This window comes from Schistocerca serialis, chromosome 12, assembly GCF_023864345.2.
Source record: "Schistocerca serialis cubense isolate TAMUIC-IGC-003099 chromosome 12, iqSchSeri2.2, whole genome shotgun sequence".
NCBI classification, from domain to species: domain Eukaryota; kingdom Metazoa; phylum Arthropoda; class Insecta; order Orthoptera; family Acrididae; genus Schistocerca; species Schistocerca serialis.
In genome coordinates, this window is record NC_064649.1 from 94162086 (window position 1) to 94179142 (window position 17057).

A 17057-nucleotide genomic window follows, 5' to 3' on the forward strand; every position below is an offset into this window, starting at 1 on the left:
TCTGAATTTAGTTTTCCTTCTGTTCTACAATTCCTCCATGTGACACACTGCTTTCTGTTACAGCTGTATATGAGTCCATGCGCGTGACAGGGATACCATCAATCCCATGTCCCTTTTAGACTTTCAAGTGGACTTCATGGTCCTCGTTATCACTGGCGCCAGTAGGAAAACATAAATTCTAATGCAAAAGTTCCTCCTGAATAGCTTTGCTAGGGTGTTTTCTGTGTAGGGTATCCTTTGCGGATGCGAAACACGAACTAATAACAAGTTTTGCTCAGATAAGCAAACCGACAGTCTGTTACAAGCTATTTTCTCAGATATCACGGCAGTGATTAAACAGATTTCAAAAATGTGAATTTACTATGACTTTCATAGATATGATACATCTTCATTTGCAGGGTGATTGGAACATTCGTGGAATTATTGTATTCATTTTGACATTTGCCAATGAAGCAGGTGTTCTTATTCATACAATAACCCAGTGTTGTAGTTGGTGATATGCTTACATGGCGAGGAGAAACTCAATGTTTTCTTGGGTAGCCTCATTCGTACCATTCTGCCAGCATATCAGAATTTGATTTCATTAAATGGTATTTAGGTGTCTGTGTAGAGAATATGAGGTTGTTAAAAGCAAAGCTAACAGTAATGGCTTGAGAGTAAGTGATTTTTCATTACTACATGCATGCCACAAACTGGAGTGCTGGCTTTCGGATAGGTCCTGCAAAACAATTCTGGCTTGAGAGTATGTGATTTCCTATTACTACATACATGCCACAAATTGGAGTGCTAGCTTTGGTATAGATCCAGTATCTGATGTAAATGTTCAAAACCAATCAGTCAAGAATTTTCGCCGTCAGGTGAACATTATTCTGCGAATGACTTTGTAACAACTGCTCGAAAGTTACGTGCTCCTAAAATAGCGTAAGACATCTCGGATTTATTTTATGAACATAACATGGAATCACAGGCGAACAACATACATGGCATAATTTACTGCTAAAAATCATCCATAAAATACTTGAAAATGTACAATCATACAATCGTAAAATGTACAATGAAATTGTACAATTCTACATAAAATAAAGATAATGGCAGGTGAGGTCATCATGAAATCTTTCAAAACATTGTTTTACGAACAGGAACACTCACTGTTGAAGGGTAAGCCTTGGTCTGCGGCGTCCTTCTTAATTTCCTTTATGCAGACGTCAAGGAAATGACGCGTGTGGTCTTCCGAGTAGGTAGCCAACTGTTCATCAAAAGTTTGCTAAAACATCAAAAAGGATTCGTTTTAAATTCTGTTCACAAATCAGTGAGAAAAACTTTAAATACAGAAAATAGTATTCACGAATGTGACCTGCAAAATTATCTCGCATTTCACATTATATACATGGTGTTTGTTAATATTTGGAACAAAACTTGAGTCTGAGGTCCCTGTTGAGACCGAGGAAACTTTTTAATACCACCTCGTACCAACGGCAATACATCAAGGTGAGACAGATATCCCTAAATCAGATATCTGCCTGTAAGACGTTCACAGGAGTAGGTACCGTCTCTTCTCACAATTTGGTAATGATGACGACTAGGCTAAAGTTTAAGACAGCCCTCAGGGAAAATCCACGTACAATAAAGTGAGGAATGATGATGTTCGTTTGCAGTTCTTAGAGGCTGTAAGTACAATACTCGCCATTAAAATTGCTACACCACGAAGATGTGCTACAGACGCGAAATTTAAGCGACAGGAAGAAGATGCTGTGAAACGCAAATGATTACCTTTTCAGTGCATTCACACAAGGTTGGCGCCGGTGGCGACACCGACAACGTGCTGACATGACGAAAGTTTCCAACCGATTTCTCATACACAAACAGCAGTTGACCGGCGTTGGCGCGGGATTAGTCGAGCGGTCTAAGGCGCTGCAGTCATGTACTGTGCGGCTGGTCCCGGCGGAGGTTCGATTCCTCCTTCGGGCATGGTTGTGTGTCTTTGTCCTTAGGATAGTTCAAGTTAAGTAGTGTGTAAGCTTAGGGACTGGTGACCTTAGCAGTTAAGTCCCATAAGATTTCACACACATTTGAACATTTTTGAACCGGCGTTGCCTGGTGAAACGTTGTTGTGATGCCTCGTGTAAGGAGGAGAAATGCGACCATCATGTTTCCGACTTTGATAAAGGTCGGATTATAGCCTATCGCGAATGCGGTTTATCGTATCGCGACATTGCTGCTCGCGTTGGTCGAGATCCAATGACTGTTAGCAGAATATGGGATCGGTGGGTTCAGGAGGGTAATACAGAACGCCGTGCTGGATCGCAACGGCCTCGTATCACTAGCAGTCGAGATGACAGGCATCTTATCCGCATGGCTGTAACGGATGGTGCAGTCACGTCTCGATCCCTGAGTCAACAGATGGGGACGTTTGCAAGGCAACAACCATCTGCACGAACAGTTCGACTACGTTTGCAGCAGCATGGACTGTCAGCTCGGAGACCATGGCTGCGGTTACCCTTGACGCTGCATCAGAGACAGGAGCGCCTGCGATGGTGTACTCAACGACGAACCTGGGTGCACGAATGGCAAAACGTCATTTTTTCGGATGAATCCAGGTTCTGTTTACAGCATCATAATGGTCGCATCTGTGTTTGGCGTCATCGCGGTGAGCGCACATTGGAAGCGTGTATTCGTCATCGCCTTACTGTCGTATCACACGGCGTGATGATAAGGGGTGCCATTGCTTACTCGTCTCGGTCACCTCTTGTTCGCATTGACGACACTTTGAACAGTGGACATTACATTTCAGGTATATTACGACTCGTGGCTCTACACTTCATTTGATCCCTGCGAAACCCTACATTTCAGCAGGATAATGCACGACCACATGTTGTAGGTCCCGTACGGGCGTTTCTGGATACAGAAAATGTTCGACTGCTGCCCTGGCCAGCACGTTCTCCATATCTCTCGCCAACTGAAGACGTCTGGTCAATGGTGGCCGAGCAACTGGCACGTCACAATACGCCAGTCACTAATCTTGACGAACTGTGGTATCGTGTTGAAACTGCGTGGGCAGCTGTACCTGTACACGCCATCCAAGCTCTGTTTGACTCAATGCCTAGGCGTATCAAAGCCGTTATTACAGCCAGAGGTGGTTGTTCTGGGTATCGATTTCTCAGGATCTATGCACCCAAATTGTATGAAACTGTTATCACATGTCAGTTCTAGTATAATATATTTTTGCAATGAATACCCGTTTATCATCTGCATTTCTTCTTAGTGTAGCAATTTTAATGGCTAGTAGTGTATTTGTAACAAAAATTGAGTCTGAGGTCCTTGTTGAGATCGAGGAAACTTTTTGATACCACCTCTTACCAACGGCAATACATCAAGGTGAGACAGATATCCCAAAATCAGATATCTGGCTGTAAGACGTTCACAGGAGCAGGCGCAGTCTCTTCTCATAATTTAGTAATGATGACGACTAGGCTAAAGTTTAAGACAGCCGTCAGGGAGAATCAGCGTACAATAAAGTGAGGAATGATGATGTTCGTTTGAAGTTCTTAGAGGCTGTAAATACTATGTAGTGAATACTACAGTAGGTAATTTAGTTGAGAAGGGTGAGAGTTGTCTAAAAATCGAAATCGCGGAAGAAGAAATATTACGACGGAATCGGCGAGTTGGAAACGAGTCATGTCTCAGAAAGTAAATTTTTCAAGAGACACAAAAAACTGTTTTACTGTACAATTGTCTTAAGCATGGTGTTGTGGAATGTCTATGTGGCAGTTGGGCCAGGGTGAAACAAAATACACCAACACAACATAGTTTAGCAGTAATCCAGTTTGAATGTACTGGAGATGACCCTTTTTCGAACCTTGTGATATTCATGAGGCAACTAGCGTTCTGTTTGCAACGTAAGAATTCTGTTATGCAAATAGCTATAAGAGTCTGGTGTGAGCGTAGAGGTTTATTCGCAATGTACCCAAAATATGCAATATACAATCGCAACGAAAATATAGTAAAGCAGAGAATGGTGAACACGCGTGAACTATTCCTATCTTGTCCGTCCTTTGGTAGTCATTGGCAGATACTGTTATAAAACGGTTTCTGCTCGTGAGGTACGATTTTTCTTTACATCGCTTAGTGTCTTCTTTTTGTATTGGAACAGGTCCACTACATGCTTGTTTATACGGTATATGTTCTTTACATAATCCACTGAGCCGCGGCAACTGGAAAGCAATGAGTCCATCAATGAATGTCCTGGCTTCAGCAATTCCAGGAGAATCTCGACTGAAAACGAAGTGACTGTGTGTATAAATCTGGAACTTCATTTTTGTTTCGTTACCGTAAGAGCGCGCTGTGGTTAGGCCACCAGATGTTTAAGTCCAGAATATCTTCCGTTTGCACGTTTATGACGCTTTAAGTTCTGCATCTGAGACGACGAACATATCTAAGTTTCAGATTTGGAGACAACTCCGTACATGGCCCCTTCTCAGACTCAGTGCCCGTCTAAAGAGCATTTCTGTTGATGGAACACGACTTTTTGTTATACCTAACGATGCGTACAGATATTGTAAGGCGTGTATATTTCTATTATCTATTGTAAAACCACAATTTATGAAAGATGTTTATATTTTATTAATAGGATTAAGTAGGAATATTTAATATTTGTCATTTTGGAAATAATTGTGGTAGCAGGGAATGCCCGCACCAAACTATTGTTGGCAGGAGAGACCGCACACTGATATAATTTTAAAAAGGACGGAAGAGACCACGTATGGATACATTTTAAGAAAAGAATGGGAAAGACCACGCTTTGATACATTTTGTAATGGTAGCAGGGATTGTCTGCACCAGAAAGCATTGTTGGCGGGAGAGACCGCACTTTAGCGTTCGTAGGAAGTCAGTAGTAAGCGAGATGTGAAGCGAGTCGGTAGCAGGTCTGAAGCGAGAGGTTGAGAGGAGCCATGTGCCTGCCAGCCCCCAGCTATGATTAACAAGAGATTATAAACGGATGTACAGAGACATCAGCTAACTATTATCATAAGAGGAACTAATATTATTGAATTATTTTTTTGAGAAACTCAAGACTACTGAAGGTATATTTGCGCAATGATAGTTGTAAGATTATTATAAAAAGTAAGTCCCATTTAAACGTTTGTAAAATCATTTCATTCAGAATATAACTAACTTTTGCCAGCAATATTGCATTTCTAATTATAATCCATCCCAAAAACCATTAATGTAAAACTTTGCAAAATTTTATTGTTGGCAAGAAAAAGTTTAACTATGAATTACGTAACTTCAGTCAAATTAATTAAAGAATAACGTCAGCTTTGGTAATAAATACAACCACGTATTATGACAGCCCATCATCAGCTAAAACAAAGTAAGTATATTCATGTCGCAGTTCGATGTAGCAGTCAGATGGCGATCCAGTAACAGTATAAAAGGTAAGGAACAGTTTTGGGTTATTGCAGATAACGACTAAGGGCCACATGACGACGACAGATTCTATGTTTCGTCGAAATAATCCGAAAATCACTTTTAAAAAGCAGAAATTAAATTTGTATGCGAAGATTGAGAAAGAGAATAAGTTTCAAAGGGAAGATTTCATTTGTTATTACTAAGCAAGAGAAAGAAATCCTAAGGGAAGGTTACATAGGTTGTTTGCGTAACAAAAGAGATATAGAGGAGACGGGAAGGTTTCACTATAAAAGAGATATAGAGGAGACGGGAAGGTTTCAGTATAAAGATCGGGTATCTCAGGTAAACATAATTTGAAAAAAAATGGACATGTCCTCTATTCCAACTCACCGATTTAATTGATCCACCAAATAAGAAAATTGTATAAACGTCCAGGAAAAGAAAGGAACACAATAGTGCAAGTCACTTGAGAATGACATTACTAGGAAACGCAAAGGAAACTAAAATTTCAAGGCAAAAAGTGAAGGGAGCAAGAAGAAAGACACCATTTTAAGGATAGTATCAGTACACAGAAAATTCAGAATAACTGTCAGAAAGTTAGAAACGTCAGCAACATTGAGAGTGCAAAAGGAGGTATACTGTTAAATGCAGAAGAAAAAGTGGTTGGGTGAAAAGTGCACGTTGAGGACCTCTAAGAGTGGGATAAACATCTTGCTGACGTGACTGAAGAAGAAGCTGGTGACAATTAGATGGGGGAACGACACATATGAAACAAAAACAGGAGGATAAACATACATTTAAATTGACGTAGTTTGAGTGAAGGAAACCTGGGATAATACGTTACCAACATGGCGGCCATTTTGGAAGGCATTACCATGGATGTAAGGGAAAGGGATACATGACATACCAAACAGTTGTATAAGGGGCAGTGAAAAGAAAACGAGACAGATGGAAAAAAGGAAGTGAACTGCTTATTATTTCAAAAGTAATGCCATAAGTATCAATACATTCATCCCATTATGAGACGAAAGGGTCTTTGTCCGAAGGAAATCGGCGGCCACGAATGTCTTTTTTTAGGGCTCCAGAAATATGGAAATCGCATGGGGAGAGATGGGGACTGTATGAAGGATGTGTGATGGCATCCCAACGAAATTTCTGCAGCGTAAGCCAAACAGACACGCCAGCTCCCACAAAGTAATGATGAAATTTTTGTTTGACTGCAAGGGCTCGCTGCTCATTCAGTTACTGGAACATGGCGCCACAATTAACACACAGCACTACGTGGACACTTTGCAAAAACTGAAGCGCGCCTGCTAGTCCAAATGCCCAGGAATGTTGACGGAAGGCATCATTTTGTTGCGGGATGATGCGCGCTGATATGTTGCCAAAGATACTTCGACCACACTGCGAAAGGAAGTTTGACTGGTGAGCCATTACACATCCTGCATACAGCCTTGATCCCTTCTCACGTGGTTTCCCTATTTTAGGAGGCCTGAAGAAAGACATTTGTGACTGTCGATTTGCTTCGGACGAAGAGGTGCATTCTGCGCACAGACATGGTTTCGTAGGAAACCGCTGTCATTTTTCCGTGGAGACGTTGACCGTCTTGGCTCATAATGGGATAAATATACACCCAAAAAAATGCCTCTGAGCACTATGGGACTCAACTTCTGAGGTCATTAGTCCCCTAGAACTTAGAACTACTTAAACCTAACTAACCTAAGGACATCACACACATCCATGCCCGAGGCAGGATTCGAACCTGCGACCGTAGCGGTCTCGCGGTTCCAGACTGCAGCGCCTAGAACCGCACGGCCACTTCGGTCGTCAATATACACACATCAAAAATGTTTTGTATCACCTCGGTTCCGAGAGTTCCGGAAACTGTACAGAAAATTTGAATAGAGATCAACATAAACATCATTTCCGCCCTTTTTATTGCGCATGAAAACCACACATTGCATGTTGTACCACCATACAGCGAGACCTTCAGAGGTGGTGGTCCAGATTGCTCTACACACCGGTACCTCTAATGCCCAGTAGCACGTCCTCTTGCACTGATGCATGCCTGTAATCGTCGTGGCATACTATCCACAAGTTCATGAAGATACTGTTGGTCCAGATGGTCACACACTTCAACGGCGATTCGGCGTAGATCCCTCAGAGTGGTTGGTGGGTCACGTCGTCCATAAATAGCCCTTGTCAATCTATCCAAGGCATGTTCGATAGGAGAACATGCTGGCTACTCTGATCGAGCGATGTTATTGCCCTGAAGGAAGTTATTCACAATACGTGCACGATAGGGGCGCGAATTGTCGTCCATGAAGACGAATGCCTCGCCAATGTGCTGCCGATATGATTGCACTATCGGACGGAGGATGGCATTCACTTAACGCACAGCCTTCCATGACCACTAGCGGGTATGTCGGCCCCACATAATGCCATCCCAAAACAGAAGGAAACCTCCACCTTGCTGCACTCGCTGGTCAGTGTGTCTAAGGCGTTCAGCCTGACCGGGTTGCCCCTGAACACGTCTCCGACTATTGTCTGGTTGAAGGCGTATGCAACACTCATCAAAGAAGAGAACGCGATGCCAATCCTGAGCGCTCCATTCGGCATGTTGTTGGGCCCATCTGTACCGCGCTGCATAGTGTCGTAGCTGCAAAGATGGAACTCGCCATGGACGTCGGAAGTGAAGTTGTGCAGATGCAGCCTATTGTACACAGTTTGAGTCGTAACACGACGTCCTGTGGCTGCACGAAAATCATTATTCAATATGGTGGCGTTGCTGTCAGGGTTCCTCCGAGCCATAATCCGTAGGGAGCGGTCATCCACTGCAGTAGTAACACTTGGGCGACCTGAGCGAGGCATGTCATCGACAGTTCCTGTCTCTCTGTATCTCCTTCATATCAGAAAAACATCGCTTTGGTTCACTGCAAGGTTCCTGCTGGACACTTGCCTTGTTGTAAGCTCTTCGTGGCACAAAGCAACAATGCGAACGCGATCGAACTGCGGTATTGACCGTCTAGGCTTGGTTGAACTACAGACAACACGAGCCGGGTACCTCCTTCCTGGCGGAATGACTGTAACTGATCGGCTGTCGGACCCCCTCCGTCTAATAGGCGCTGGTCAGGCATGGTTGTTTACATCTTTGATCGGGTTTAGTGACATCTCTGAACAGTCAAAGAGACTGTGTCTGTGATACAATGTCCACAGTCAACAGGATCTTCAAGAGTTATGGGAACCTGGATGGTGAAAAACTATTTCTGACGTGTGTATTAACAGGTATAGCGATCAATTTTGAAATAATAAACAGTTTACTTTCTTTTTTCCGTCTGCCCCGTTTTCATTTCACTGCTTCTTGTAGCTGATTTTCGCCTGAGCACAGCTCTATTCATTCTCGAATTACGGCTGATGTTTCCTCCGTGCAGGTGATATGAAAGCTGATGCCATTAACATCGCCTGGATATCAGGGAGAAGGACACTCATCTTACCACTATTTCAATCAGCATCGCCAAGACAGACCACCGATTATCCATTGTGTGAAATTCCCAGAAACTGGCACTGTTGTAGACAAAATGAAACGATGAAAAACAGCTACGGATGAGCAACATTAGCTGCTTTTCTGGCATCGTCCAGAGCACAGTACTGGTCTCATTTTGCAGCCCTAGGTCAGTACTGAGAATTTTGCTACATGTTGTTGTTGTTGTTGTTGTGGTCTTCAGTCCAGAGACTGGTTTGATGCAGCTCTCCATGCTACTCTATCCTGTGCAAGCTTCTTCATCTCCCAGTACTTTCTGCAACCTACATCCTTCTGAATCTGTTTAGTGTATTCATCTCTTGGTCTCCATCTACGATTTTTACCCTCCACGCTGCCCTCCAATACTAAACTGGTGATCCCTTGAAGCCTCAGAATATGCCCTACCAACCAATCCCTTCTTCTAGTCAAGTTGTGCCACAAATTTCTCTTCTCTTCAATTCTCTTCAATGCGTCCTCGTTAGTTATGTGATCTACCCATCTAATCTTCAGCATTCTTCTGTAGCACCACATTTCGAAAGCTTCTATTCTCTTCTTGTCTGAACTATTTATCGTCCATGTTTCACTTCCATACATGGCTACACGCCGTACAAATACTTTCAGAAACGACTTCTTGACACTTAAACCTCTACTCGATGTTAACAAATTTCTTTTCTTCAGAAACGCTTTCCTTGCCATTGCTAGTCTACATTTTATATCTTTTCTACTTCGACCATCATCAGTTATTTTGCTCCCCAAATAGCAAAACTCATCTTCTACTTTAAGTGTCTCATTTCCTAATATACACTCCTGTAAATGGAAAAAAGAACACATTGACACCGGTGTGTCAGACACACCATACTTGCTCCGGACACTGCGAGAGGGCTGTACAAGCAATGATCACACGCACGGCACAGCGGACACACCAGGAACCGCGGTGTTGGCCGTCGAATGGCGCTAGCTGCGCAGCATTTGTGCACCGCCGCCGTCAGTGTCAGCCAGTTTGCCGTGGCATACGGAGCTCCATCGCAGTCTTTAACACTGGTAGCATGCCGCGACAGCGTGGACGTGAACCGTATGTGCAGTTGACGGACTTTGAGCGAGGGCGTATAGTGGGCATGCGGGACACCGGGTGGACGTACCGCCGAATTGCTCAACACGTGGGGCGTGAGGTCTCCACAGTACATCGATGTTGTCGCCAGTGGTCGGCGGAAGGTGCACGTGCCCGTCGACCAGGGACCGGACCGCAGCGACGCACGGATGCACGCCAAGACCGTAGGATCCTACGCAGTGCCGTAGGGGACCGCACCGCCACTTCCCAGCAAATTAGGGACACTGTTGCTCCTGGGGTATCGGCGAGGACCATTCGCAACCGTCTCCATGAAGCTGGGCTACGGTCCCGCACACAGTTAGGCCGTCTTCCGCTCACGCCCCAACATCGTGCAGCCCGCCTCCAGTGGTGTCGCGACAGGCGTGAATGGAGGGACGAATGGAGACGTGTCGTCTTCAGCGATGAGAGTCGCTTCTGCCTTGGTGCCAATGATGGTCGTATGCGTGTTTGGCGCCGTGCAGGTGAGCGCCACAATCAGGACTGCATACGACCGAGGCACACAGGGCCAACACCCGGCATCATGGTGTGGGGAGCGATCGCCTACACTGGCCGTACACCACTGGTGATCGTCGAGGGGACACTGAATAGTGCACGGTACATCCAAACCGTCATCGAACCCATCGTTCTACCATTCCTAGACCGGCAAGGGAACTTGCTGTTCCAACAGGACAATGCACGTCCGCATGTATCCCGTGCCACCCAACGTGCTCTAGAAGGTGTAAGTCAACTACCCTGGCCAGCAAGATCTCCGGAACTGTCCCCCATTGAGCATGTTTGGGATTGGATGAAGCGTCGCCTCACGTGGTCTGCACGTCCAGCACGAACGCTGGTCCAACTGAGGCGCCAGGTGGAAATGGCATGGCAAGCCGTTCCACAGGACTACATCCAGCATCTCTACGATCGTCTCCATGGGAGAATAGCAGCCTGCATTGCTGCGAAAGGTGGATATACACTGTACTAGTGCCGACATTGTGCATGCTCTGTTGCCTGTGCCTATGTGCCAGTGGTTCTGTCAGTGTGATCATGTGATGTATCTGACCCCAGGAATGTGTCAATAAAGTTTCCCCTTCCTGGGACAATGAATTCACGGTGTTCTTATTTCAATTTCCAGGAGTGTAATTCCCTCAACATCACCATTCGACTTCATTCCATTACCCTCGTTTTGTTTTTGTTGATGTTCATCTTACATCCTCCTTTCAGGACACTGTCCATTCCGTTCAACTGCTCTTCCAGCTCCTTTGCTATCTCTGACAGAATTACAGTGTCATCGGCAGACCTCAAAGTTTTTATTTCTTCTCCATGGATTTTAATTCCTACTCCGAATTTTTCCTTTGTTTCCTTTACTGCTTGCTCAGTATACAGATTGAATAACATCGGGGATAGGAAACAACCCTGTCTCACTCCCTTCCCAACCACTGCTTCCCTTTCGTGTCCCTCAACTCTTATAACTGCCATCTGGTTTCTCTGCTAATTGTAAATAGCCTTTGGCTCGCTGGATTTTACCCCTGCCACCTTCAGAACTTGAAATATAGTATTCCGGTCAACATTGTCAAAAGCTTTCTCTAAGTCTACAAATGCTACACACGTAGGTTTGCCTTTCCTTAATCCATTTTCTAAGATAAGTCGTAAGGTCAGTATTACCCCACGTGTTCCAATATTTCTACGGAATCCAAACTGATCTTCTCCGAGGTCGGTTTCTACGAGTCATTCCATTCGTCTGTAAAGAATTCGTATTAGTATTTTGCTGCCGTGGCTTATTAAACTGATAGTTCGGTAATTTTCACATCTGTCAACACCTGCTTTCTTTGGGATTGCTACATATGTTGGCTAAAGTCCATAGTGGATGGCTGAAGCGGATAACAACAAGCTTACAAAGTGCGTGGTTCTATTCAAATGGCTCTGAGCACTATGGGACTGAACATCGGTGGTCATCAGTCCCCTAGAACTTAGAACTACTTAAACCTAACTAACCCAAGGACATCACACAATCCATGCCCGAGGCAGGATTCGAACCTGCGACCGTAGCGGTCACGCGGTTCCAGACTGAAGCGCCTAGAACCGCACGACCACACCGGCCGGCTTAATTACAAAGTGCGTGACAGTACTCTAGGTAATCCTGTAACATTTACGTGTTGTCTTCGGCCTGCATTATCACTGACTGGAGTAAAGTTGTCTTAGGTGATTAGTACCACTTGGATCTGAGCGTTGAGGACCAGCGAAGACGTGTCTGGGGAGAGTGTGTACAGCGGTGTGATACCAACCAGACAGTCGGCCGCCATGCGGCTCGACAATCGAAAGTCATGGTCTAGGGTGCAGTTTCACTTCATAGCAGGGGCCCTTTGGTTGTCATCCGCAGCACCCTTATAGTACAGCGGTGTGCCGACGACGTTCTACCTCCCATTTTGTCACCCTTCATGGCAAGCCACCCTGGGCTTACATTTCAGCAAGATAATGCCCGTCCGCTGGCGGCAAGAGTTTCTGCTGCTTGTCCTCGTGCTAGGCAAACCCTACATTGGCCAGCGAGGTCGCCGGATCTCCCTGGAATCGAGAACGATTGGAGCATTATGGGCAGGAACATCCAACCAGCTCGAGATTTTGACGACGTAGCATGCCAATTGGACAGAACTTGGCACACTAGCCTTCACGAGAACATTCGACATCTCTGTCAATAAGTGCTAAGCAGTGTAGCTGCTTGCATAAGGCCCAGAGAAGGACCAAAGGGTTATGGCCGTGCTGAATTGGTCTTGAATAAATGATACAATTGGTCTGAAATTGTAATCATTTGGTTGTCTGTACCAGTACGTCAATTTTACCGATTTCCATCCCATTCGAATAATTCTTTCGTGGTGCGTCATTTTCTTTTCCTTTGAGAGTATGTAGCTGTTACTCGATTTTTTCCTTTACATTTTTCTCTTTTCGTCCTTAATTGTAACGCAATTGGAATGAGTGGTGATGTTATTATACACTGAAAAGCGAAAAAACTGGTGCACCTGCCTAATATTCTGTAGGGCCCCCGCGAGTACGCAGAAATGCTGCAACATGATGTGGCAGGGTCTCGACTTATGTGTGAAGTGGTGCTAGAGGGAACTGACACCATGAATCCTGCAGAGCTGTCCATACATCCGTAAGCGTACGAGGGGTGGAGGTCTCTTTTGAACAGCATCCCAGATATGGTCAATAATCTTCATGTCTGGGAAGTATGGTGGCCAGCGGTAGCGTTTAAACTCAGAAGAGTGTTCCTGGAGCCAGTCTGTAGCAATTCTGGACGTGAGGGTTGTCGCATTGTCCTGCTGGAATTGCCCAAGTCCGTCAGAATGCACAATGGACACGAATGGATGCAGGTGATCAGACAGGATGCTAACGCACGTGTCACCTGTCAGACTCGTATCAGAGGTCCCGTATCACTCCAACTGCACACGCCCCACACCATTACAGAGCCTCCACCGGCTTGAACAGTCCCCTGCTGACATGAGTCTATGGATTCATGAGACTGTCTCCATACCCGTACACTTCCATCCGCTCGATACAATTTGAAACGAGACTCGTCCGACGAGGCAACATGTTTCCAGCCATCAACAGTCCACTGTCGGTGCTGACGGTCCCCGGCGAGACATAAAGCTTTGTCTCCTGCAGTCATCAAGGGTACACGAGTGGGTTTTCGGCTCCGATAGCCCATATCGATTTTTCGGTGAATGGTTTGCACGGTGACACTTCTTGATGGCCCAGCATCGAAATCTGCAGCAATTTGCGTAAGAGTTGCATTTGTGTCACAATGAACGATTCTCTCTAGTCGTCGTTCTTGCAGGATCTTTTTCCGGCCGCAGCGATGTCGGAGATTTGATGTTTTACCGTGTTCCTTATATTCAAGCTACACTCGTGAAATGGTCGTACGGGAGAATCCGCACTTCATCGGATGCTGTGTCCCATCGGTCGGGTACCGACTATAACACCACGTTCAAACACACTTAAAACTTGATAGCCTGACATTGTAGCAGCAGCAACTGATCTAACATGTGCGCCAGACACTTGTTGTCTTACATAGGTGTTGCCGACCGCAACGCTGTATTCTGCCTGTTTACATATGTCTATATTTGAATACGCATGCCTATACCAGTATGCTTGGAGCTAAGACTCTAAAGTTTTTGTTTTCTGTTTTAATCTGTAACGGTGTCAAAAATGGGTCAAATGGCTCTGAGCCCTATGGGACTTCACATCTGAGGTCATCAGTCCCCTAGAACTTAGAACTACACAAACCTAACTAACCTAAGGACATCACACACATCCATGCCCGAAGCAGGATTCGAACCTGCGACCGTAGCGGTCGCGCGGTTCCAGACTGAAGCGCCTAGAACCGCTCGTCCACAACGACCGGCGTAACGGTGTCAGCATGGACTGTCTTGGGATACTGCTAGACCAGGAATCCGTGCTGTTCGAACAACGCTATGAAACAGTGCACTGGCGACGGATACGAAAATCACAAGCAGAGAGGAGCAACTGAACCAGAGACAAGAAAATTAAGATAAGAAAGACAGTGAAGTGGCATTTTTCACTTTCTTATAACTTGAGGACGATAGGCGTAGATGCTGGTCTCAGATGAATAGAATTTATCACAGAAGAGAACAAATGCGGTGGGCTACAGGAAGTCAGTTAGAATGATGAGTGAGAAAAGGAAAAGGTTACCTTCACGTAGTCGATGAGTGCATTGTGTCCTTGGACGAAATCTGCGAGCCCAAACTGGCCCGGCGACAGGTGGCGGAGCCAGGGCGTCTGTATGATGGTGTTGCCGGTGCCGTCGGTGGCCAGAACGTTCTGCCGGCCGCGGCGGCCCAGCAGGAGGAGCTGGCGGTCGGACGCGCGACCGGGGCGCGTCCCGGCGAACATGGACCACGTGACGGCGGCGAAGCAGCGGTACGTCGCGTCGGGGAACAGCACGGCGCCGTCGCACGGCCTCCGCACGCTCTGCACGGCAGACATCTCTGATTGGTGCTGCACTCGGGTCAGACACTGCAGGGTTGAGATACGGGGCGGGGATGGATGTACCGCGAGGCTCTGTGTCGGGACTGCTCCCTACATTATTTACGCAAGGTGACAAAAATGTGACCGAAAATGTTCATTGGCCTTTTCCTGGTATGATCAATAAAAACCAGGATCAAACTAACTAAATACTTTTGAATGCATTATGGGAACAGCAGTAATCAATGTCTTATAAATAATTACTATTAAAAACAGTCTTGATCACGATTTATTTAACAAGGTGACCGGTTTCGACCACTACTGTGGTCATCTTCAGACCTATAAGTTGTATACAAAGCTCTAATTAGAGGGCTACAAACATTAAACAAAATACATAAAGTTATAAAGCTATAAAACGTTGAATTACCATTGAGTAGGAACCTCTTTCTGTTGGAGAATCACTACTGGAGAAACCAGTGCACGTCTTACTATATATAATGGAGGCTCCACCCACTTCTGACTGCATGATGTCATTATTAACCAATGAGTAATAAGTCGAATTACAATTTAAAATTTCTTAGTTAAAAGAACATTGTCAAGAATTAGAAATAAATACACACTAAACTTAGCTTATTAAACAACTATTGTCAATTAAGAAGCGTTAAAATATTTAAATATGTAGGAAAATGAACTTCGGTTTGGCAGTACATGGGTTGCCCTCTCAAGACCTATCAGCGAACCATTTGGAACCACTGGTTGCTATGGTGAAGTTAGACAGATTATTGTAGCTTACTCTTTTCGTTTCAATAAAGACAAGTTGCTGCTCAATAATACATCGTCTGACGCCACAGTCTTTGCCATTCTACTTTGCAACAACTTCGTTGGAAAGAAGCCTGCTGCCACATCTTTGCACTGGCGTTCGTCCTCACCATAGCAACCACTAGTTCGACTATCGACTTTACAACAACTTCAGTGAAAAAAGCCTGCTGCTTCATCTTTGCAACGGCGTCTAACTTCACCATAGCAACCAGTGGTTCCAAATGGTTCGCTGATAGGCCTTGAGAGGGCAACCCATGTACTGCCAAAACCGAAGTTCATTTTCCTACATATTTAAACATTTTAACGCTTCTTAATTGACAATAGTTGTTTAATAAGCTAAGTTTAGTGTGTATTTATTTCTAATTCTTGACAATGTTCTTTTAACTAAGAAATTTTAAATTGTAACTCGACTTATTACTCATTGGTTAATAATGACATCATGCAGTCAGAAGTGGGTGGAGCCTCCATTATATATAGTAAGCACTGGTTTCTCCAGTAGTGATTCTCCAACAGAAAGAGGTTCCTACTCAATGGTAATTCAACGTTTTATAGCTTTATAACTTTATGTATTTTGTTTAATGTATGTAGCCCTTTAATTAGAGCATTGTATACAACTTATAGGTCTGAAGATGACCACAGTAGTGGTCGAAACCGGTCACCTTGTTAAATAAATCGTGATCAAGACTGTTTTTAATAGTAATTAAAACTAACTGATGTTCAAATATACACTGAGGGAAAAAAATATCCTGGGATAGCGGTACGCACAAATACAGATGCTAATATTGTCGTGTACACAAGTTATAAAAGGGCACTGCACGGCCGGAGGTGTCTTTTGTACTCAGGTGCTTCATTTGAAAAAGTTTCCGATGTGATTACACCGCACGACGGGAATCAACAGGCTTTCAATGTGGAACGGTAGTTTCAACTAGACACATGGGAGATTCCATTTCGGAAGTCGTTAGAGAATTCAGTATTCCGACATCCACAGCGACAAGAGTGTGTGGAGAATACCAAACTTCAGGCATTACCTCTCAACACAGACAATGCAGTGACCGACGGCCTTTACTTAACGACTGAGAGCAACGCCGTTTGCGTAGAGTTGCCAGTGCTGACAGACAAGCAACACTGCTTGAAACAACTGCAGAGATCAATGTGGGACGTAAGATGAACGTACCAGTTAGGACAGTGCATCGAATTCTAGCTTTAATGGGCCACGGCAACAGACGACCAACACGAGTGTCTTTGGTA

At 44.8% G+C, this 17057-nt stretch overlaps 1 protein-coding gene across 1 annotated transcript in view; it reads right to left on the reverse strand.

The window, feature by feature from the left end:
* The window catches only part of LOC126427964 (probable cytochrome P450 304a1), a 58423-nt gene extending 43412 nt beyond the window's left edge, over window positions 1–15011 (reverse strand). The window contains exons 1-2 of the mRNA XM_050089851.1: window positions 14718–15011; window positions 1150–1264 (exon numbers count right to left, since the gene is read on the reverse strand). Of these exons, the coding sequence (XP_049945808.1) occupies window positions 1150–1264; window positions 14718–15011 (409 nt within the window). The remainder of the gene's footprint in view (window positions 1–1149; window positions 1265–14717) is intronic.
* Window positions 15012–17057: the final 2046 nt, after the last annotated feature.